This window comes from Vicugna pacos, chromosome 7 (assembly GCF_048564905.1).
Source record: "Vicugna pacos chromosome 7, VicPac4, whole genome shotgun sequence".
NCBI classification, from domain to species: Eukaryota; Metazoa; Chordata; class Mammalia; order Artiodactyla; family Camelidae; genus Vicugna; species Vicugna pacos.
Window position 1 is genome coordinate 158,421 of NC_132993.1, and position 22,500 is coordinate 180,920.

Here is a 22,500-nt window from a genome sequence, read left to right on the forward strand (position 1 = left end):
CATTTGACAGCACGTAAGTCTCTGAACTCCCGCTCTGCTCTGTGGTGATCAGGACACACTCTCGTTACCACCCTCTCCCCGTAAACACCACCGTGAGGGCCGCCGCCCAGGTTCCTCGAGGAGGCAGAGGAGGGTGGACACGCTGTGCAGCTCGGGGTTCGGATGGGGCTCTCGCTGACCCCAGAGGAGGAAGTGTCCCAGGACCACGCAGGTGCAGGCGCTGGTCTCCCCACCAAGGCCAGAGTCCATGCACACACAGGTCTAAAGCCTCGGCTTCACCTTCCAGGAAACATAAGCAAGAACTGCACCAGTGACGGGTGGTCAGAGACGTTCCCGGATTTCGTGGATGCGTGTGGCTACAGTGACTCCGAAGACGAGAGCAAGGTAAGGGCGGTGCGTGGCCCTCACTCTCCGGCCCGTTTCCCGGGGGCGCGTTGAGCCGTGTCCGTTTGCTGCCACAAGACCTGCCCAGATTCCCTCCCACTCCTCATTGGCCAAATCCAGCGAGGTCCCTGGTTCAGCTCGGTTGCCCGGCTTTTGGAATCCTGTGATGGTTCCACGATTTGGGGCGGGAAAGGCTGGTTTTCTTCGCCTGTGTCTGAAAGGGGACACCGAGCGTGGCTCTACCTACGAAATGAGCTCTAATGGGCGTCCTTTCTGCCGTGAGGGTTTCTTTGTCCCATTTAAGATTTTGCCCCCTTGTGAGCCGCGGTTTTCTTAGCCCTGAGCCAGCAGTGGGAGATGGGACCCTTATTTTGCAAAGACGCTCCGGCTGTGTCCCTGGCTGGGGCCGCACGGGCATGGCTGGCTGCTGCTGATTTTTATCGGGCTGGGGTGGGGACTCAGGCTAGGCAAGCGTCCCCCTCAGGGCCACCCTGTTGGCCGCCCCGTAGCTTAAGGAGAGTGTTGGGGGCGGGGTGTTCCTGGGACACCCTTTCTCCAGAGATGCGATCATTTAAATGACCTGCCACTACAGCTCAGCTAAACTCCATCCCGGCCTTCTGAGACTGTCCTCAGCCCCGGCACACTCACCTAGCAGTGTCCTGCGATGGTCGCTTTATTTTGCTTACACCAGAAAACTGGGTCCCTGCCTCGCCTCGGGCCCGGTGACCTGCCCTGGGACCCTGTCTGGACACGTGAGCGCCTTAGGAATCCAAACTCGGGGCTGTTCCAGACACATATCCCCATCCGATGCCAGGTGTGGGGGCACACTGGCCCCTTTAAAGAGCCCTGGGGGTGCCTGCTACACACACAAGCCCACAAAATGTGAGTGGAAATCTGTTCTGTGCAGGTGACGCCCCCTCACCTGCCCTTGGCCCCCCCACGTCAGTCTCACTTCCCACGTCCCTGGGTCCTGACACCAGAGAGACCACTGGGGCATTGCAGTCAGGGAGCTTTCCCTGGCTCAGCTCCTCATGATCCTTTTCCACAGACGGGCTCTGTGTGCTCTCCTCTCTAAGGTTTATCATTTAAAGCCAGTTCTCTTCCCACCGAGTTAGTAAACCCTAGAAAAGGAAGTGGCTCATTTTAGCTGGCGTCCCTCTGACTGGAAGATGAGTCCCGTGGCCCGTGGCCGACGGCCAGCGAGAAAGATGGCGGTGCGCCCTCACTGCCTCGCCGTCTTCTTACTGGCCGGTGAACACCACACACACCTCAGGTGCACAGTGTGACGCTTTCGTGTGCACACTGTGCAACGACGCCCAGCCCTTCGCACTCACCTGGACTTGGTGAGACGCAGGACTCACTCGCCTTCTCCCTGCAAGCTTGTGCTCTTTGACTGGCGCCCCCGAGTCCCCTCCATCTTATTTAGTCTTGGTGACCACCCATTTCACAGACAGAGAAGCTGAGGTTTAGAGAAATGATGTGACGTGGCCAAGGGTCTGCCTGCCTGGAGCCAGTCCCTTTGGCCCCCCCATCGGTGGGCCGCTCCCTGGCCCTGCCGCTCTCTCCTCCCAGGTGGGAGCTGCCGCAGAGGATGTGGGACACCCCTGGGCCGGCAGCCCGGCGGAGGCTGCGCTGACCCTCCCAGCCAATACGGGGGTGCCTCCATGACTGCCCTTCCAGGGTCTCAAGGAAACCAGGTTGGATGTCGGGGCCTGGGCTTCAGGCTCAGCGTCCAGAGCCCCCAGGAAGGGGAGATGAAGGCTGGTCTGGGTTTTTCTTTGGGAACCTACAGCCAGACTGTCAGCCAGGGAATCAGGAGGTTGTCAGACTCCGTCTCCAATCCTCAGCTCTGCTGTGGGACGTCGGGGCCCTGACTGGGCGTCCACTGTGGGGAAGGGAGACCCGGTGTGAGGGGCGCGGCTCCGTGCTGCTGGACTGAGCTCCTCTGCTCTGCTCCCTCCGCTCCGGGTGTGCGTGGTGCTGAGTGAGCTCTTCTGTGTCCCGGGTCTCAGCCTCAGCCCCATCACTCATTACAAGGCAGCCCTGGGTGGACCTGCTCCGCCTTCCACCAGCGGGAGGGCCACGTCCCAGAGGAGACACGAGGATTGGCTGACGGCCTGGCTGGGCTTACAGACCAGAGAAAATTAGACCCAGGCGAGCTTCCTGGGGAAGCACCCTGAATTCTGACCAGGAGCGGGAGGCCCCACAGTGACCAGGGATCCAGGAGAGGGACCCTGTCCCATTTCACCTGCCTCCCCTGTGGCATGTGGGCAGACCTCTCTCGGGGCAGGGAGACAGGCCCCGGCGCCTGGAGGGTGTCGGCCTGTTGTAGGCAGGGAGGGCGGGGGGGGCGGGTCCACGTCTGACCACCCACGTCTCTCCACCCACTCTGCAGCTTCGGGACTCGCGTGCGTGGTGAGGAGCGGACGTCCCGAGGCCTCACCAGCAGGTTTATTTTTCAGTTCAGGATGAAGAGCTATTTTTGTTCTTAATTAAACATTTCCGAGATTCTGCAAATATCCTGAATGCATATTTTCTGCTAATGGATTAGAAAGTCAAAATATTTTCATCTGTGAGAGCGAAGAAAATAATGGCAGAAAACCAAAATGAGAGACTTTCTTCCTGACTGCAGATTCCAGCGCTGGGCAGCCCGGGATCCGCGGCTGCACGGGGAGCCCCTTCGCGGATGAAAGCCACCGGGCATGAGGGTGCTTCGGCGCCGGGCCCTGCCCCCAGGGAACGCGAGCCGCCCCGTCAGTCCTCATCTTGTCAGCAGCTCTTTCTTCCAAGTTTTATGATTTTAATTGGACTTCCTGCTCCCATTGCAGCCCTGGGTCTGTGTGTGCAATCTTTGTTAGTTTCAAAATTAATTAAATTCAAGGAAATAAATTAACCTCCACAAAAGCCCCAGGGTTGGCTGCACACGGTGAGGGAATCAAGAGATAAAACAGTCCAGAGGCGGAATCCTGAGAAGGAGAAAAGGGTGTGAAGACCCCAGGGGTCCCGCGGAGTCGTGGGGCTGCTGGGTCTGGACTACAGTGCAGCCCTTACCCCATGGCCTTCCTAGTCTGTCCCTGTCCCAGCAAAACCAGCCTCAGGCGTGTGCACCTTCACCTTAGGCCTTTTGTCTTTTAACCACCAGTTAAAGGGTTTAATCCCATTAGGAAGATTTAAGGACACCCTCCCCCCCACCCCCGCCACCCTGCCGCCCCGCCCACAGGCATCTCACCAGCAGCTCCTCTTCCTCTTCTCCCATGTCCCAGCCTGCTGGGCACCGCGGGGAAATCGGGCCAGCCAGAGACCCTCTCAGCTGCCCCCCCGAATCACGGGCGTGCATGGGTTTCCCTACCAGAAGTTGTGGGTCTCCTGTACTACGGAGGTTATCCTGGCATCATGGTCTCAGCCTCAGATGGGATGGCCAGTGCTGGTCATTCCACTTGGTGTCATCTCCCTGGTCACCTGCCCCTAGGCCCCCGACCCATCGTGCCCCAGACCCTGGACTTTCTGCCCGGGTGGCTCCTGCCGCAGCACGTCAGGTGGACCCTGGTCTCCTGACTTTCTTCCTCCATCAAAGGCTGCCCAGAGGCTCCTGGTCAGAGCACTCCCTGGGGCCAGCCTCAGTGTCCCCTCTACTGCCCAGGGATGCTGGGAGCTGGCGAAGTACAGAATGTGGCCCTGGGGGGGGGGGTTCCCAGGTGACTCCAGAAGGACCCCATGGCTGTGCCCCTCTTGGCTGCCCGCTGTGACGCAGACACACGTATGACTCTGCCCTGGCCCGCTGCCCGGCTGCCCACAGAAGACAGCAGCCCAGCGACACGCTGGCGTGCTGTGCTGGGCAGACACGCGAGGCAGCGCACACCATGTCTCCCGCATTATGTATATGCTAACGTAGCCCTTGCACAAAGAGCACTTCTGCTAAATTTAGCCAAGAGAACTGCCTGGCATTTCAGCCTTCCCACACTTCAAGTGGACACATTTCTTCCATGTTATGCCATATTCCTAAAAATATGTGTGCGGTCTCCTCTCAGCTTTCAGACCACGGCAGTTACTTTCCCACTGACTGCTAAGGTCCCCTCCCAAGGGTCCCCACCCCCGGCGTGCAGCGTCCTTCCGTATCAGGCACCCTCGGCCTCCCCCTTGGTCCTTCCAGGTCCTGCAGGGCCCCACGGTCCTGTGTGAAAGGAGAGTCGCCTGCGGGAGGCAGAGCCGGGGCCGGAGCCCCACAGGTGCAGGCGGCCCTGAGTGTGAGCTGACCCGGGGGCTGGGTGCACACACTCCACAATCATTTCTGCCTCCAAACCAGCGCCAAGGGCAGTGTCTGCCTCATTTCGCAGTGAGTGGCAGGAGGAAGCCTCCCATGGCGGTTTGCAGGGCACGTGAGGGCCATGCTGGCTGCATGGATGGCTCACCAGCAACGGGGTGACGTTGGGTCAGGCAGCAAGACCTGCGGGCTCAGCAACACGGGAGGACTCGCCCCACTGTCCGCGGAGCGGGGCCTGAGCCCACACGCAGCCGCTACCCACCGGCAAAACGTGATTCAGGAGACTCATGACAGACATAGTTATTAGCTGTTTTCATGCTGGTTTTAACTGAACCTGTAAACGTGACGCTTAATGCTTGCCCAGTAAAGGAAGGCGTCTTCCCGAGGGCAAAGGAGAAGTCGGTGCGGGAGGGGAGGTTAAGAGAGAATCTGTGGAAGCACGTGAGTCCCAGGGCAGGTTCCCGGGGCTAGGAGACCCCCCTGCAGGAAGGGAGATGGAGGCACGGAGATTAGGGTCAAATAGTGAAGAAGAAAGAGCCCAGGGGCCCCCGGGGGGCTAACGTCCGACCAAGAGACAAGGCAGTGAGTCAAGGGAAGTATAAAGAAAAGGCCTGCCGTCAGCGCAGGAGACCCAGCGGGCGTCCGCAGCCTTGTGGTAGAGGAGGGAGGCCGAGCAGTGAGCCCACCCCCCCGGACACCAGGGCCCTGAACTGCTGAGTGACACCCCGTTTCTGTAGGACGACCCGGGACCAGGTGTGTCCACAGGGCCGGGGTGTCAGGCGGGACTCAGGGCTGCAGGCTGCATCCGCAGCAGAGGGCTCAGCCCAGACAGTGCTTGGGGTGGGGGGGCGTCTCCCCGATGCCCCCCTTCCATTTGGGCTTGTAGGTGACACCCCTTCCTGGGGACACAGACATTAGGGCTCAGGCAGCGGTGAGTCTGCAAAGCTGGGGATACTGGCTGTCCCCGCCAGGCCCTTCAAGTGGGGAGAGGAGGGAAGATACTGCCTCTGGGGTAGGTTGAGGGCGACCAAGACGTTCACTGGGCAATTAATCCTGTTAGCTTCTCCATGTGACTGAAAGTTTGTGGTCCTAAGAAATAACTGAAGAAAGTTTGTAAATTAGCACTATTTGTTTTACTGGGTCCTTGTGATCTCCGTTAATGACTCAGAAAAAGGCAGACAGACTTCTGGGAAGGTTCACCTGCTGACTGTCGAGTCAGCACACAGTCACGTGGTCGGTGCGGTTCGGGGAAATTCAAGGGTCTGGACGTGGGTGTTGGGAGGCCGTGAGCCAGCAAATCTGCTGCTAAAGGGCAGAAACAGGGCCTCGCGCAGCAAGGTCCTTTGAACGCCTTTGCTGTGTTTTCTATTTTCCCAAAGGTAGTCATGTATTACCTTTGTATTCAAATAGAATCAAAACTTAAGTCCCCCCAAAATTCAAATTTATGCCGTTTGACAAGTCATTTCACAGTGACATTTGCCTCCTCACCCTAGACTCTGTCAGGCAGCGAGGACACTGGACGGTCACCCTACCCCGTCCGTCGCGCGTTTCCTGGAACTGGAGGAACCGCGCAGGGAGCCCGACGCACCCGGTGTGTCTGGTGACTTCCGCGCATCTCCGGGAGCGGGCCGTGGCGGGCGTGGATGTGGGACCACGGGCTCACACACATGTGCCTCTTCAGCTGGTGGCTGTGAGAGTGTGTTTCCTAAGAGAAGGCACTCCCTCTGCGACCTAGTGCTGCTCTCTGGACTGCCGTCCACCTCCCAGTGCCGTCCTCGCGGCGTCTTCACCAGGACAAGCCCATGTGTCGCGGGGCAGTGACCCCAGCCTCCTCCCACCGGGAACACCCCTCTGTCTTTCTCTGTCTCTTGTGTCGTCGTGGTGTCTGAACTGGCCTTGATCCCCAGGCGGCCCCGCAGGGCGTGTGATGGTCTCCGGCCGGTCAGGCTGGGGAGTCTGCCTGCACTCACGCAAAGCTGAGGACATTCGGGAGCAAAGCAGAGGCTCCCATCCCTTGGCCTGTTGCTTTTTCTTACCATAAACGCTGCTCGAAATAGGCCTCGGTGGGAGAAAACGCTCCCAAGCATCTACAGCTGCGGCCTTCCCTCAGAGGTGTCACACCTGGATTTTGAAAGAAAATCCGCTTTTCCTCTAGCCTGTCCACACCAGCACAGGCCCGCTCCCCACGTGACTGAGACTCAGGTGCCCTTCGCAAGCCTCTCACGGAGTCCCGGCGACCCTGCCGACAGCCCCCACCCTCCTCTGGACACCGCAGCCGGGCCGCGCTCCTGAGACTCTGGATGCCCGCTGCCAGCTGAAGGCAGCCCGTGTCCACGGGACATCAGCCCTGTTCCAAGTGGGGGCAGTCACAGTGACAATTGCGACGCCCCCTCCTTCATGAGGCTTCAGACACGTGAGACGCCCTCTCCGCCGTCTCTGCCCCCTCCTCAGGACAGCTGTGACCTGCAATGTCCCCCGGGCCAACCCAGACTTGCTGTGACCGGCGCCTGGTCACTCCCGCCCAGGGCAGTGCTGGGCAGTGCTGTCCAGGGCCTCTGACCTGGAGGTGGTCCCAACTTCCTTGGCCATCACCGAAGGCTGCATCGAAGGTTGAAGGAGAACTTGGTAGAAGCTCAGGCCCATCACCCACACAGGCTGAGAAGGAGCCACCATCCAGCACCCTCCACCAGTGCTGTGCGGGCCCCACGGGGAGGCAGGGAACACCCTGAGTGAGCGTGCAAGATCCTCTGTGAGGCAGAACATGTACAAGGAAGCTGGAGAAGTATTTCTTTACCTGAACAAGGGAGACCTGGGTCACTGGATTAATAACCATTCAAATCTGTTTCATCATTAAAACAGTTTTCATCGTAAGACCAGACCAAGTAACACAGTCACTTACTGAGCATCACCACGAGCATGCACGACTCCGGACGTGGCCTTTCCCATTACCCCCCGACAAGCCCCCAGGTGTAGCCCTGGTATTAGCTGCTGTTTTGCAGTCGAGGGAGGCCCCTGCAGCCCGCCCTCCATGTGCGGTGCACGCCACCCCTGGCCGCCCTGGCCCAGCCTCGTGACGCCGCGGTCTGCGCTTTGGGGTTGGAGCACCTTTTCATGCGCTCGGTTGCCATCCGGACCTGTTCTTCGGTGAGGTGTCCATTAAGGTCTTTGGCCCGTTTGTAACTGGGTTGTTGGGTTTCTTACTGTTGAGTTTTAAGAGTGCTCTCTATGGTCTGAATAACACTCGTTTGTCAGATGTACCTTTTGCAAGTATTTTCTCCCGTCTGTGGCTCGTCCTCTCGTTCTCTGATGCTGTCTTCCACAGAGCAGAACTTTCAAATGTTGCTGAGTCCGGCTTATCAGTTACTTCTTTCACGGTCAGTGCTTTCGTGTTGTGTTTAGGACTTGTCGCCACACCCAAGGCCACCTAGGTTCTCTCCGTGCCGTCTCCTGGGAGTTCCACTGGTGTGCATTTACGTTTCGGTCTATGGCCCACTCTGGGTTGCTTTTGTGAAAGCGTAAGGCCTGTGTCTGGATTCATTCTTTGCACGTGGACGTCCAGTTGTTCCAGCGACATTTGCTGAAGTCTGTCTTTGCCCCGTTGTACTGCCTTTGCTTTGTGTCAAAGGTCAGTGACTGTGTTTATGTGGCTGTTTCTGGACAGTCTATTCCTTTCACTGATGTATTTGTCCACCTCTCGGCTGCACCACACTGTCTTGATTCCTGCAGCCGAGCAGACAGTCTCGCGCCTCTGCTCTGGGAGCCCCAGCTCCTGCAGCCGCCTGCCTGTCTGTCCAGTCTCAGGGAAGCTGTCTGTCCTGTGTCCTCCTTTCTCTTGCAGATCTGGAAAGAAGGGTTGGTTTCAGTCTGTTCAGAGTGTTACTCATTGTTAGGATGGAGTGGTGACTCCCGAGCTCCTAACATGCAGAACCAACCGATGCCTCTCAAGGGAGAAAACTGAACAGACTCTGTGGGGTTGGATGGAGCCTCACCTCTGCGCCGTGGAGGCCGTGTGTTCTTAAACTGGCCTCTCGCCCCCAGGACCAGGTCCCTCATCTGTGTGCAGGCAACGCGGAGGCAGTAACACCCCGTCTGCTCCTTCACAGGCTGCTGGGAGAAGTGGAGGAGTTAACTTCCATGTCACATTCTGCAAAACACCCATCACAGTCTCGTGACCCTCATTACAGCCTCCTAGGCAGAACGGGTGGCTCTTGAAAGTCACTTTGCTAATGACTCTCGGGAAGGACAGCTCCGCTCATCCCACTCTCACGCCGGGTGACTGTGCACTTTGTCCCGTGTCCCGAGGTGGTGTGTGAGTCTTGGGAGGGGTTTCGATGGCCTGCGCGCACCGTGGGCCACATTCCCATGAAAACAGGCAGTTGTCTACGGTGGTCTCTAAAATATTTGTTTTAAAACAAAGAAGCCTCAGCCTTCCATGGTCAGGTGAGAACAGGCACCTCCTCACACCTGAGACAGAGGCTGTCCAGTGGCCAAGGCTCCAGAAATCCTGCCCCATCCTGCTCCGAGGGGAGCCCTCAGTCTGGCCGAACCTCGGCGTGTCCTGCCATGCGAAGCACCACTGCTCGGCCCCGGCCGCCACCACCTCCCAGGACCTGGAGGGTGCGGGCCCCTCTCGGCACCTTCTCAGAGGAGCCTGAAGACCTGGCGGAGTGGGGGCTGTGGGGCTGCACAGGGAGGCCGGGGGCCTATTATGAATGTCATCTCCGCGTGGAGCCCAGGCGTCCCTGCCCCACCAGCAACATCCCCAGGCCCCAGCACCGGGCAGGGCCCCCCGAGCCACCCGCGCGTCACTGCTCCTTGTCACCCACCAAGGGCTCCTGCCCTTCCGCCTGCTCCTCCCACCCCTCAGCCCCGGGTCTGCATTCGGAGTTAGAGACTCCAGTCGGCACTTACACGCTCATTTCTCGGTGGGGTGTGCTGGTCGTGGGTACCCAACAAGCCCTTACACACCCCGGAGACAGGAGCTGTGCCTTCTGATTCAAGTGGGACCCGACTTCGACCAACGCTGGGTGTCAGAGGTGGTTCCATTTGCATCCCCGCAGCCCCAGGTGTGAAGGTTAATCATGGCTAGCAGGGTTCTGGGAGAAACCATCGTTTCAGAAGAGAAGACACCCGTGTTTGCACGTGACCTGGTGGGTTGGGTGGCAGGTGGGGTGAGGCTCTCCTCAGGAAGGCTCCTGAGTCAGGAATCTCTGGGCTGGCTTTCAGCTTTCCTGATTAAAATCCACAGTTAGAAATGCATTTCACACCGGGACCCAGCAAACACTTTGCAAAGCCACACGTCCGTGCTACCCTTTCAGACACTGGTTGGTACCCACAAAATCAACTGCATAACCCACTGCTGGGCTATAAATAGGGTGACTGCATGAAGCATCAGCCCAGCACGGGCTCTCGGGAGAGAAGGGGGAGCTATTAATAGTCAGCCCGGGACAGCAGACGCAAGCCAGGCCTGGCCCGGCAAAGCCGGGGCCTTGGTCGCCTGGTTAGGACTCCCTGTTTGGAAACACTGGCCGGGCCCGCAGGGCTCTCTGTGTGCAGCTCCCAGGCGCGCCTGATCACAGAAATGTCCCTGGGTCCCACACACCCGCGGTGGTGACAGCTGGGGGGGACCCGCGTCTCCTCCCAGGCAGGGCCCCCACCCAAGGCTGGTGTGGGGTTTGCCCGCCCGACTCAGGAGGGCCTCGGATCGCGGGGTCCCGTCCCCACCACTGCCCAGCACATGCCCCCAGGGCTCAGAGGCCTTGAGCAAGGCTGGCACTCCTGGACGGTGCGCAGTCCTGGTCTCACACGGGGGACGACAGGTGCTGAGGTCTTTTACGAGTGAGTCAGAGGCTCACGCTGGTGGTCGTAACACCAAGTCTGTTCGAGACCGTCTCCCCTGATGCAACCGCAGGGCTGTGGGGTCCCACCACGTGTGGGGCCCGGGGGCTCGAGCTGAGGCCTGGAATGGAACTGCCGGGGGCTCTGGGGCCCATCAGTGCTGACATCGCCCTGTGTGAGGAGACCCCCAGGGTCAGTTCCCTTCACGGCTTACACGCCCACCGGCATCTCCCCTCCTGGCCTCTGACCAGCCGGGAAGCCCAGGAACCACTCCGTGGGCCTGACGCCTAAGCAGCTTGAGGACTGTCTGTAGGAGAGTAATGCAACGTTAAATATAAAAGCGAATGTCTCTTCAGGATAAGAAATGAGACCACAGGCCACTGGCGCCGGGCGCTGAGGCCTCTCCTCCTGAGACCTCCTGTCTTGGGAGGGCCTCCTGCTCCCATAGGCTGCGCAGGGCCCTGGCTCAGCCGTGTCGCCGGCGAGGAACGCAGCCCCGGCTCCCGGCTCTGGTTCTGTGTCGGGCGAGGCCGCCTCATTCCAGGGCTGCTCCTCCCTCCAGAGCTCACGGCCGCGGATGTACCCCGTGTGCCAGAGTGGGAACGCGCTTCCGCCACTCACTGGGGAAGACAAAGTCATTCAGCCATTGGATCGAACGCTGTGGCCGAATTAGCTGCCTGACTGGGCTTTTAGTTTTCACCCTGCTTCTGGGATGATGGGGCTTTACTAATTCAGGGGAACACGAGCATCGACCGTATTCTGGCGGGCAGCCGGACCCCTCACTCTGGCCAGCAATGGACGTCTTCACGGAGCAGAACTGCGGCTGCGCCAGCCTGACCCCTCATTGGTCTGAGGAATATCTGAAGACGCATGAGAATCAGAATCTGAGGGGTGTAGGGAGCCCCGAGACAGTGATGGCATGTGAATTATTCCTGCAAAACCTGCTCTCCGTGACCACCTCACACTCACCTGCTGCTTTAATGAGTGTCCTCCGATCAGACATCCGTCCGAGAAGCCTCAGGGAAGGCCCAGACAGTTGTCAGGGACCCAGTTAGTGTGAGGGGAAAAGACATGGAATCTGTACCCAATTATACGAACTTGAGCCCAGTATAATCCAGGCGTATGATTAGAGGCTTTCTGTTCGATGTTAGTGAAAGACTTGTTTGACTGCAGAAAAGAGCAAAATCTGCATTCCACAGGCGATTCCTCCGTCATCTTACCCCACACCACCACCCCGGGCTCCGTACGTGTGAGCAAACAGGCCCGGGTCTGAACATCTGAAAGGTCTGCAAAGGCCACGTGGGTAAGTGGAGGCCAGCAGGACCGCGAGGCGTGTGGCTGGTGCAGCCAGATGCAATCGTCTGGGTCCAGAACCCACGGGAATGAAGCACCAGCCAAGCAGTGTGTTCTCTGAGCTGACTTTTCAGGGACCTCAGGCACAGCGGGTGCCCCAAGTGCTCACAGAGTGAAAGAGCGAGGAATCGCAGCGCATCCGGCGCGTTCTTGGATCACCTTTTGCTGGCCTGAGGAAAGCAAGTCCTCGCAGACGTCCGGTCGCGGGACTCCCGTGAAGTCATAAAGTCGCAGCCGTGAGTTTGGGGCTGAGCTCGCCCTTTCATCCCGCTTGGTTCAGGATGAGTGTTAAGTTCAGCCAGACGTTCGGAATAAATCTTGTGTGTATCAAAAAGTTATTGACGTTTAAATAATTCCCCCACCCTGAAGGGGAGCAGTGCACTCTGATTTCAAAGCAGCTTGAAGGGGAGAGGAGAGGGCTGGAATCCACTGCATTTCCCTCAGTGTTTGCACCTTTAGGTCTGTCTTGTCAGCTTCACACTCACGCTGTTTGAGGTGCAGATTACAGACGTCACGGATCGTAAAGAAAACAGGTGTTTTCTCCCTTAGGAACCAGACAGTGATTTTACGGGGGGGCCGCAAAGCCCTGTTACCAGCCCCTAAGCGGCCAGTGTTCTCACCTCTGCTGCGTCACCGTCTCCCGACTCTGCCCCTCTGATTTCAAGTGCCCTAGTGTGAACAGGGGAGGGAGACCTTCCCAGAGGGAAGCGGAGGGAAGAGTGACAGCTGACGCGTGCGCGGGACCCGGTCTCCTCTGGCGCCTACATGTTTATTTCAACACCACCAATGTGCTTGATGTAAGCTGTGCTTGTTCTGTTCTATAAAATATTATATATTATGTACATTTTCTTAATTCAGTCAACATCCTTTGAAAATAAGATTCTTAACGGCAATCTAATGTTCTATTTTATGAATATGTTGAATTTATTCAATCGTTCACAACTTAGGTTGTTTCTAACATCTTGTTATTTTGATTAATAAACAAACCTATGCGCAAAGGTCAATTCCTGGTCAAAGGACATGAAATATGAAAATATTTTTAATGTTCTGATTACACCCTCAAACAGCTTTGCCAAAAAAAGGCCGATGTATATTTTCACCAGGAACACATGCAACCCATCCAGCTAACACCCTCACCAGCAGTTTCTTATTTTTTCAATAATCCCCAAATTTATAAACCGAGAACAAAAGCTGTCTTACTGTTGTAACTGCGCCTGCTTACCCAGGTCGTGGTCAGCCTGTTCACTCTGCTGCTTCGCCGTCGCTGCCTTCCTTCCCATCCACCCAGGACCTCCACGCCCACCACGCCCACGGCCTGGCCCTAACTCGTTGTGAGAAATTACTGGGGCTGTCCCGAGGCCCTCTGACCTCTTCCACATCAGCATCTGACCCTAATAGCACCTGCACTGTTTCCTCTTATTTTATGAACAATTTAACACGAACTCTCTGGTTCACTTGGAATTTATTTGCAATAACTCTGGTAAATAAGGACTGATTTTCCACCAAGAAATTTATCTGTTCTCCCAGAATCACACTGAATGGCCCGTCCTTCCCCACTGCTGTGACAGCTGGGTCTGCGCAAGGCCGCGTGCCTCTGCCCTCCAAGACCCCGCTCTGCCTGACCCTGAAGGCCATTCGTCCTTCCTGCTCCAGCAGAGACCCTGATTGTTGTCGTGTGATTTGCATCGTTCTCCTGAAAGCTGGCAGCAAGAAAGGGTCTTGTCCCTGCGGGCGCCGTCCCCGGCGTGGGCTCACCTTGGGGCTGACTGCGGGGACTTGTGAGCCTGGGCAAAGATTTCCCTCCGGGAGAACCTGTGCTGTGCCTGCTGGCCATCAGCTGGTCTCACCAGGTGAGGTTCCCATTGCTCCAGGTTGCTGGGGCTGGTTTACACTCTGGTCCTGATAAGACTGTCCCAGTGCTGCCTGGACTCAAGGCCCCCAGCCCACGGGGACTCTGCTCTGCTTCACCAAGGCCTCAAGAGACACCTTGCGAGCCGGACAATTAGGCTCTTAAATGATGAAAACATGTAAAATCTAACCCGGCTTTAAGCAAACTAATATAAGTGAAATGTGGGTGTTCCTTTTTTTCTGATGGACACAGAAACAAAGACGCTAAATTCATCCTGTCTCAGTTTCTAGCTCGTGTATTGTCTCCTGGGACATCAGTCCTGAAACAGGTCTGTGACCCCAGGGTGGGACCCTGCTGTCACTCACCCTGCTTCCTCGGGCTCCTGCACAGTGTCCAGGCCTGATTACGTTCTCAGGAAGTGTGCTGAACAGAACGAGTTAAATTAGCCAATGACACCCACCATGTTTGTGAGAAACAAAAATCTTGTATGAGAAATTGAGGGTAAAAATTCTACAACAAATCCACCAAAAATGCTGAATAACGAATAACGATGATGCTTTTGAATGCAGAGCTAAGATTTCAAGAAAGCACAAAAATCTCAAAACACAGAGCTGAGACCAGGTACCAGGCACCAGAGCAGCTGGTTCCAGCGTCCAGTGGGTCCCCAAGAAGCAGAGGGATGAGGAGAGCAGCCGGGATCAGGTGCAGGACGGAGCCCGACTGTGAGAGTGGCGAGGGCTTTTTCCTGTCTGCATCTGCTTCCGTGAGGGACTTTAAGTCTGTCCCAAAAGTCGTCAGCACGGGTGTGCCTTCCTGCAGGCTGGGCTTCCTTGTAACGCTGCCCAGAAAGGAGACCCTGAGCCTAGTCATCCAGGTGAAGCATCGGGGCACCTGGCAGAAGCATTCGCAGGTCCTCCTGGAAGGAGTCTCTGCCCAGGCTCACGAATCCCTGCCGTCACTGCCAAAGACGAGCCCACGCTCCAGGTGCACCAGCCATACGAGGGAAAGCCTCTGTGAAGCAGTCGGCAGATGGCACAGTGAAATTACGTCCCTGAAACCTGAGAGAACGGCTTCATCAGGCATAGGACACAAACAAGAGCACTTACAATGTGAGAAGGAAGGGAGGGAAGGGAGGGAGGGAGGGATGGAGAAAAAGAAAAGGGCCTGATCTGGGGAAAAAATAGACCTAAAAAAGTGAAAATCAAGTAGACACTTCAAATAGCAAATCAGATACAGGTGAAAAGAGAGTTCTGGAATGGGTGAGACAGACAGAGAACCTGCCCAGCGCTGCCCAGGAAAGGGGGCGGGAGATAGAGCGGTTGCCGGGGTGGGGTGGGGGCCGAGCAGCAGTCTGATCACAGTCTCAGCAGAAGGGGCGAGACCCCGAGTACAGTGAATAAACTGAGATCACTGCCAGGCACCTGCGGTGAAACTAGAAAATTCCAAATCGCTGCGAACCGTGAAACAGGCAGAGACGAAGGACAGACGGCCACCCACGGACGGGAGCCGACGCAGGCCCTCCGAGTGCAGGGGAGCTGGCTTCACTCAGCTTCCACCGCTGGGCCTTGCTCAGGACAGGAGGAGAAAGACGTCTCAGAAAAGCAGACGCCAACAGGGTCCACAACCAGAAGACTCTCGTTAAAAATGCCTGAAGACCGTGCTTCAGGGAAAGGTAAACCAGAAGGAAGAGCTGAGCGTCGAGAAGGAACGGAAGAAGGAAGGTGAACATGGGGAATCCCAGCAAAGACGATTAAACCGCCGGTACCAATGGGGTGTGGGTGTGGGGACCCAGGAAAGCACCGAACAGCAAGAGGCCCCGCTGATGGAGGGCGGAGGTCACCAAGGCGCGTGTGCAAGGAAATGCCCCAGAAAACCTGTCCGCACTGCAGCACGCACACCCGCGTGTGACGGTGTGAAGGCTCTCGCGGGGTGCTGGAGCCCCGGGAGGTGGGCCCGGGCCCCGTGGTCTGGCGCAGCGGTGGGTCCGGAGTCTGTCTGCAGGTGCGTGCCGCCGTATTGCTTCCTGTGCTCTCGGCGGATTTGAAGTGTTCCAATTCCAACTGTTTAACCCGAACTCCCCACAGCATGACCCGTGGACGTGCCCCCACCCCATCCGTAAGCCCCACTGGGGAGGAGGCGGGGACAGGATGGAACCTACAATCGGAGGTTTCCAGAACATTCTGGAACCCCAGCTGGTCCCCCGCTTCCTCCCCTGTGGGCTCAAAGCAACGACAAAACCCGCACACCGACTGGGGCCTCGGAACGGGTCGCCTCTGAGGCTGGATGGGCCATTTCTCTCACGCTCAGCTCTGCCGTCTGCACTGATTTAAGGGCTCAATCTCGCCGAGGATTAACCGAGGGACGAGAACGCACACGGTGGAGGGTGGGTGTCTCTTTGTAGGAGCACCATCCTGTCCCCGGACGTCACCTGTTTCTAACTGCACTGGCCATTTCTGTAGGCAGGTGGCCTCAGGGACGACCGCAGGACTTGTGCCCAGCGCCGCCTCAGCGGGCATCATCCCCGCCGTCCAGACAAGCTCAGTTGTGTTCTGTGACTTGCCCCAGACTGCCAAGCGTGGCCCACCCCGCGGTGCCTGAGGCCTCCCTGAACGTGGCCCAGCACTGCCTCCTCCCCAGCTTCCCCCGGTGGTTCCCTCCAGACAGGGTTGCTGCGGAACCACCCCAGGGCACTCACAGTGAATTATCGGGAACAGCAGGTGTTTAGGGGAGAGGACCACTGGGGTTCAGGGCGGAAGTGGATCTCTGAGAGGTCACTGTCCCGTGTTCCGGCATCCGCAGTATGCAGCCTCCCTGAGGGAACACACAGTAGGGTCCGATGCTGCCAGCATGACTTACAGATTTATTTTCCTCTCTTTCAGATCACGTTTTATATTCTGGTAAAGGCCATTTACACCCTGGGCTACAGTGTCTCTCTGATTTCCCTTACAACCAGCAGCATAATTCTTTGCCTCTTCAGGTAAGTAGCAGAAATGAGCAATTCTGCCAAAAACATGAGATGGGAAATCATCCACTTATGCCATCTCGGCCATCGGAGGAGGCAGACACCACTGCCTCCAAGCCCTCCTCTGTGCCAGTCAGGCTGTCTTGGAGAACGCCAGAGTGAAATGTGATGCTAACTAACACTGGCGCTTTTATTAAAGTCCCCTGCATTTCTTCTATGAGGAGACAATACTGACCACGGATAGGAATCCAGTTCAACTATTATTTACTAAACACAGTGTTATGCAAATACTTTGAATATAAAGACGCAGCCTGGCCTTCCCCTTCCCACTCGGAAGCACGGAAGTCTGGGCTTATGTGTGGGAGCGCCGTTGAGAGACCCTGTGATGTGTTTAGGAGCATGAGGACAGGTTCAAATCCTGGGTCTGTCTCTTAGCAGCTGTGTGACGTGGACAAATTGCTTAACCTCTCTGTGTGCCTGTGAAGGATGGAAGCTGATGGAGCCAACAGGGCTTGTGGTGGGCACTCTTTAATGCCTTCTGGTTTCCCTGCACCTGAATCTTCGGTAGGTCTCTGATAACTAATGACGGACATTGTACAGCTGGTGGTCAGGGCTTGCGAATGGAGGCAGGAACTTCTCCCTAGGAAGAGCTTTTAGTTTTTAGGATTAAATCTGTTTCTTAAGCATCACCAGCATTAAATAAAACGGATAATATCCAGCTTATTTCAACAGGGTTTTGGTCACCTGTCATAAAATCATCCGTAGGAAACAGAGAGCTTTTTGGGTTTCTAGGAATTGCAATCTGGGAGACACAGATTTGGGTAAAATGGAGAAAGCGTTCCGAGGAAGAGAAAGAGCCGTTAAAGGTAGAAATCACAGTTGCCATGGTTGTCTGGCAGGAATTATGGTTGGCTCTGATGCAAGGAGGAAACGTTTGTCCTTGAGGGGTAGGATCTCTCGAGTTATTTAGGGTCGGAGTCTGATAAGTATCTTTCGTTTCTGTAGAGATCTTCTGGCGGCTTTGTTTGGACATAAGTGCTCAGAGCTGAGACTCTATCCACTGAGACGTGCCCAGCGCCGCTCCTGCCGTGGCCTCCGCCTCAGTTTAGAGGCTAGCAATGCTGACTCCATTTCTCTCTTCCTTCCACACCCCACAGATCTTATTTCTCTTTGCCAGAATAGAGTTCAAATGTTGGCCAATGTTCTGATAAAACCAGTGCTACAACAAAAGGAGTGATTTTAGGACATTAGGGAATCCATACTTGGAAGAAAAATGAATGAGCGGAGGAGATGAGCGTGGCTGAGACTCAGCGGACATCCTTACGTTCAGCTGCTCTCATTTCACGCATCCCGGCTGTACCAGGTGTTGATAATTCTCAGAAAGAAAAAAATGCCTTTTTAAAATTGAAGTATAGATGACTTACAGTGTTGTGTCAAAGGTGTACAGCAAAGCGGTTCAGTTATACACACACATACATATCTGTTCTTTCCCAGGTTCTTTTCCATTATGGTTTATTATGGGATGTTGAGTATAGTTCCCTGTGCTGTACAGTAGGAACTTGTTGTTTACCTACTTTATATATAGTAGTGTGTATCTGCAAATCCCAAACTCCTAATTTATCCATGCCCCCTACTTTCCTGTTTGGTAACCAGAGGTTTTTTCTAAGTCCGTGAGTCTATTTCTGGTTTGTAATTAAATTCATTTGTGTCATATTTTAGGTTCCACATATAAGTGGTATCCTATATTTGTCTTTCTCTGTCTGACTGACTTCACTTGGTATGATCATCTCTTGGTGCATCCATGTTGCTGCCAATGGCATTATTCCGTTCTCTTTTATGGCTGAGTAGTATTCCATTGTATAAGTGTACCACAGCTTCTTTACCCAGTCATTTGTCGATGGACATTTAGGTTGCTTCCGTGTCCTGGCTATTGTAAATAGTGCTGCTGTGAACATTGGGGTGCATGTATCTTTTCAAGTTAGAGTTTCCCCTGGATACATGCCCAGGAGTGGGATTGCTGGATCATAGGGTGAGTCTATTTTTAGTTTTTTAAGAAACCTCCTTACTGCTTTCCATAGTGACTGCACCGATTTACATTCCCACCAGCAGTGCAGGAGGGTTCCCTTTTCTCCACACCCTCTCCAGCATTTATTATTTGTAGATTTTTTCATGAAGGCCATTCGAACTGGTTTGAGGTGATACCTTGTTGTAGTTTTGGTTTGCATTTCTCTAATAATTAGCAGTGTTGAGCATCTTTTTATGTATCTGCTGGCTGTCTCTATGTCTTTTTTGGAGGAATGTCTATTTAGGTCTTCTGCCCACTTTTTGATTGGGTTTTTGTCTTTAATATTGAGCTGAATGGGCTCTTTATATATTCTGGAAATTAAGCCCTTGTCAGTCACATCATTTGCAAATATTTTCTCTAACTCCATAGATTGTTTTTTAATTCTGTTTATGGTTTCCTTTGCTGTGCAAAATCTTTTAAGTCTAAATAGGTCCCATTTGTTTATTTTTGTTTTTATTTCCATTACTCTAGGAGATGAGTCAAAAAAAATATTGCTGTGATTTATGTCAAAGAGTGTTCTGCCTATGTTTTCCTCAAGGAGTTTTACAGTATCCAGTCTTACATTTAGGTATTTAATCTGTCTTGAGTTTATTTTTGTTCCTGGTGTTAGAGAATGTTCTAATTTCATTATTTCACTTGTAGCTGTCCAGTTTTCCCAGCATCATTTGTTGAAGAGTCTGTCTTGTCTCCATTGTATATTCTTGCCTCCTTTGTTGTAGATTAATTGACCATAAGTGTGTGGGTTTACTTCTGGGCTCTCTATCCTGTTCCACTGATCTGTGTGTCAGCTTTTGTGCTAGTGCCATGCTGTTTTGATTACTGCAGTTTTGTAGTATAGTCTGAAGTCAGCAAGTGTGATTCCTCCAGCTCTGTTCTTTCTCAAGGTTGTTTTGGCTATTCCAGGTCTTTTGTGTTTCCATAAAAATTTTAACATTTTTTTGTTTCAGTTCTGTGAAAGATGCCACTGGTAATTTGATAGGGACTGCATTGAATCTGTAGGTTGCTTTGGGCAGAATGGTCATTTTAACAATATTGATCCTTCCAATCCAAGAGCATAGTATATCTTTCCATCTGTTTGTGCTGTCTTCAGTTTCTTTCATCAGTGTCTTACAGTTTTCAGAATACAAGTCTTTTGCCTCCTTAGATAGGTTTATTCCTAGGTATTTTATTCTTTCTGATGTAATGGTAAATGAGATTGTTTCCTTAATTTCTTTTTCTGATAGTTTGTTGTTAGTGTATAGAAATGCAGCAGATTTCTGTGTATTAATTTTGTATCCTGCAACTTTACTGGCTTCATTTATTAATTCCAACAATTTTTGGTAGGATCTTTAGGATTTTCTATGTATAGTATCATGTCATTTGCAAATAGTGACAGTTTTACTTCTTCTTTCCCAATTTGGATTCCTTTTATTTCTTTTTCTTCTCTAATTGCTGTGGCTAGAACTTCCAAAACTGTGTTGAATAAAAGTGATGAGAATGGACATTTTTGTCTTGTTACTGATCTTGGAGGAAATGCTCTCAGGTTCTCACCACTGAGTATGATGTTAGCTGTAGGTTTGGCATATATGGCTTTTATTATGTTGAGGTGCGTTCCCTCTATGCCCACTTTCTGAGAGCTTTTATCATAAATGGATGTTGAATTTTATCAAAAGCTCTTTCTGCATCTATTGAGATGATCATGTGGTTTTTATTCAATTTGTTAATGTGGTGTATCACACTGACTTGTGGATATTGAAAAATCTTTGCATCCCTGGGATAAATCCCACTTGATCGTGGCATATGAGCCTTCTAATGTATTGTTGGAGTTAGTTTGCTAGTATTTTGTTGAGGATTTTTGCATCTATGTTCCTCAGTGATATTGGCTTGTAATTTTCTTTCTTTCTTTTTTTTTGTGATATCTTTTTCACAAAGATTTGGTATCAGGGTAATGGTGGACTCATAGAATGAGTTTAGAAGTGTCCCTTCCTCTGCATTTTTTTGGAACAGTTTCAGAAAGGTAGTTGTTAACTCTTCTCTACATGTTTGGTAGAAGTCACCTGTGAAGCCATCTAGTCCTGGACTTCTGTTTGTTGGGAGTTTTTAAATTACTGATTCAGTTTCAGTGCTGGTAATTGGTCCGTTCGTATTTTCTGTTTCTTCCTGGTTCAGTCTTGGGAGATTGCACCTTTCTAAGAATCTGTCCACTGTCTATTGGTTGGAACATTTATTCCATTTACACTTAAGGTAATTATTGGTACATATGTTCTTATTGACATTTTGTAAATTGTTTTGGATTTGTGTTTGCAGACTCAGTTCTGCAAGATACAGGATCATAGTTTTCTTGCTTCTGGTGTCTGCCACCTGGTAGGTAGGCTGGTCTAGAGGCTCATGCAGGCTTCCTAGTGGGAGGGGCCGGTGTCTGCCCACACGTGGGTAAGACTGAGCCTCTGATGGGCAGGGCTGTGTCAAGGGGCGTGTCTAGAGGTGACTGTGGGCTCAGGAAGTTTGCTGACAGGTGAGACTGTGTTCCCACCCAGTGTGTTGTTTGGTCTGAGGTGTCCCAGCACTGGAGCCTACAGGCTCTTAGGTAGGGCCAGGTCTTGGTGACCCAAGACCCAAGATGCCAGCCTCCAAGAGAGTGCATACATATGAACACTCCCCAGTATGTCCACTACCAGCTTTTATGTCCCCAGGGTGAGCCACAGCCACTCTCAGGAGACCCTCCAAGACTGGCAGGTCTGGCCCAGGTTCCTATGAAGGAACTGCTTTTGCCCCTGGTCCCGGTACACATGAGATACTGTGTGTGCCCTTCAAGAATGAAATTTCTGTTTCCCCCAATCCTGTGGCTCCTGCCACCAAGACCTACTGGACTTCAAAGCCAAATGCTCTAGGGGTTCCTCCTCCCAGTGCCAGACCTGGAGGCTGGGGAGCCGGACATGGGGTTCAGATCTCTCACTCCTGTGGGAGGGCCTCTGCAATATAATTTTTCTCCAGTTTGTGGGTCACCACCCGAGGGTATGGGATTTGATACATCTCAAGTGCACCCCTCCTACTTGTCTCGCTGTGGTTCCTTCTTTACGTCTTTAGTCATAGAAGATCTTTTTTGGGTAGGGTCCAGTCTTTTTTTAATCAATGTTTGTTTTTGTGATTTTGGTGAGCTCATGAGAGGAGGTGAGCTCAAGGTCCATCTACTCCACCATCTTGGCCGAATCTCAAGGCAATGCCTTTAATCCAGAACTGCACTTTGAAAAATGTGAGGATGACCCATCATGTTTTAGTTCTTTTAAAAAAGGCTGATACAATATTAATATTTGTTCTGCTATGTTCTGTATTTTGATGTACATTTTTAAATATTGAAATTGTGAAATACAAAAATGAAAGGAAATATTTAGGGAGGTAAGCTGGCATAGGGTAACTTGAATTAGAAAAATTTGTTTTTAAAGAGCTCTAATCTTGAGCAATCCAAATACTTGACCTCAGCAGCTTCCCTCAGATTTGTACTGTGTGACCTATTTAATTAGCCAGCCTGATAGCATTTTGGAATTATTGCAAATATGGACATGATGCATTAAGAGAATCTCAAATGGTTTTACGTGTATCCAACACAATCTTTTATACCTGGATGTCATTAGTCACCTGCAGGTGACACTTCTCGGTTAAAAAAAGAACCTGTCATTCTGCTGGTCCAATATGTAACAATCACTAGAAAAAGTGCCCAGGGCCCAGGCTGGTGTGCAGTTCTCAGCTCTGCCTTCATTTCGGGCACCTTCCTGCCAACATCGGCCAGACCTGCTCACCCGATGTCACCT

The 22,500-nt window shown here is 53.3% G+C and overlaps 1 protein-coding gene across 2 annotated transcripts in view; it reads left to right on the forward strand.

Annotated features, from left to right (window-relative positions):
• VIPR2 (vasoactive intestinal peptide receptor 2) overlaps positions 1–22,500 on the forward strand; it is a 63,363-nt gene that overhangs the window by 21,433 nt on the left and 19,430 nt on the right. For both annotated transcript variants that reach the window (XM_072964034.1, XM_072964035.1), the window contains exons 4-5: positions 287–384; positions 16,565–16,662. In XM_072964034.1, the coding sequence (XP_072820135.1) occupies positions 287–384; positions 16,565–16,662 (196 nt within the window). The remainder of the gene's footprint in view (positions 1–286; positions 385–16,564; positions 16,663–22,500) is intronic.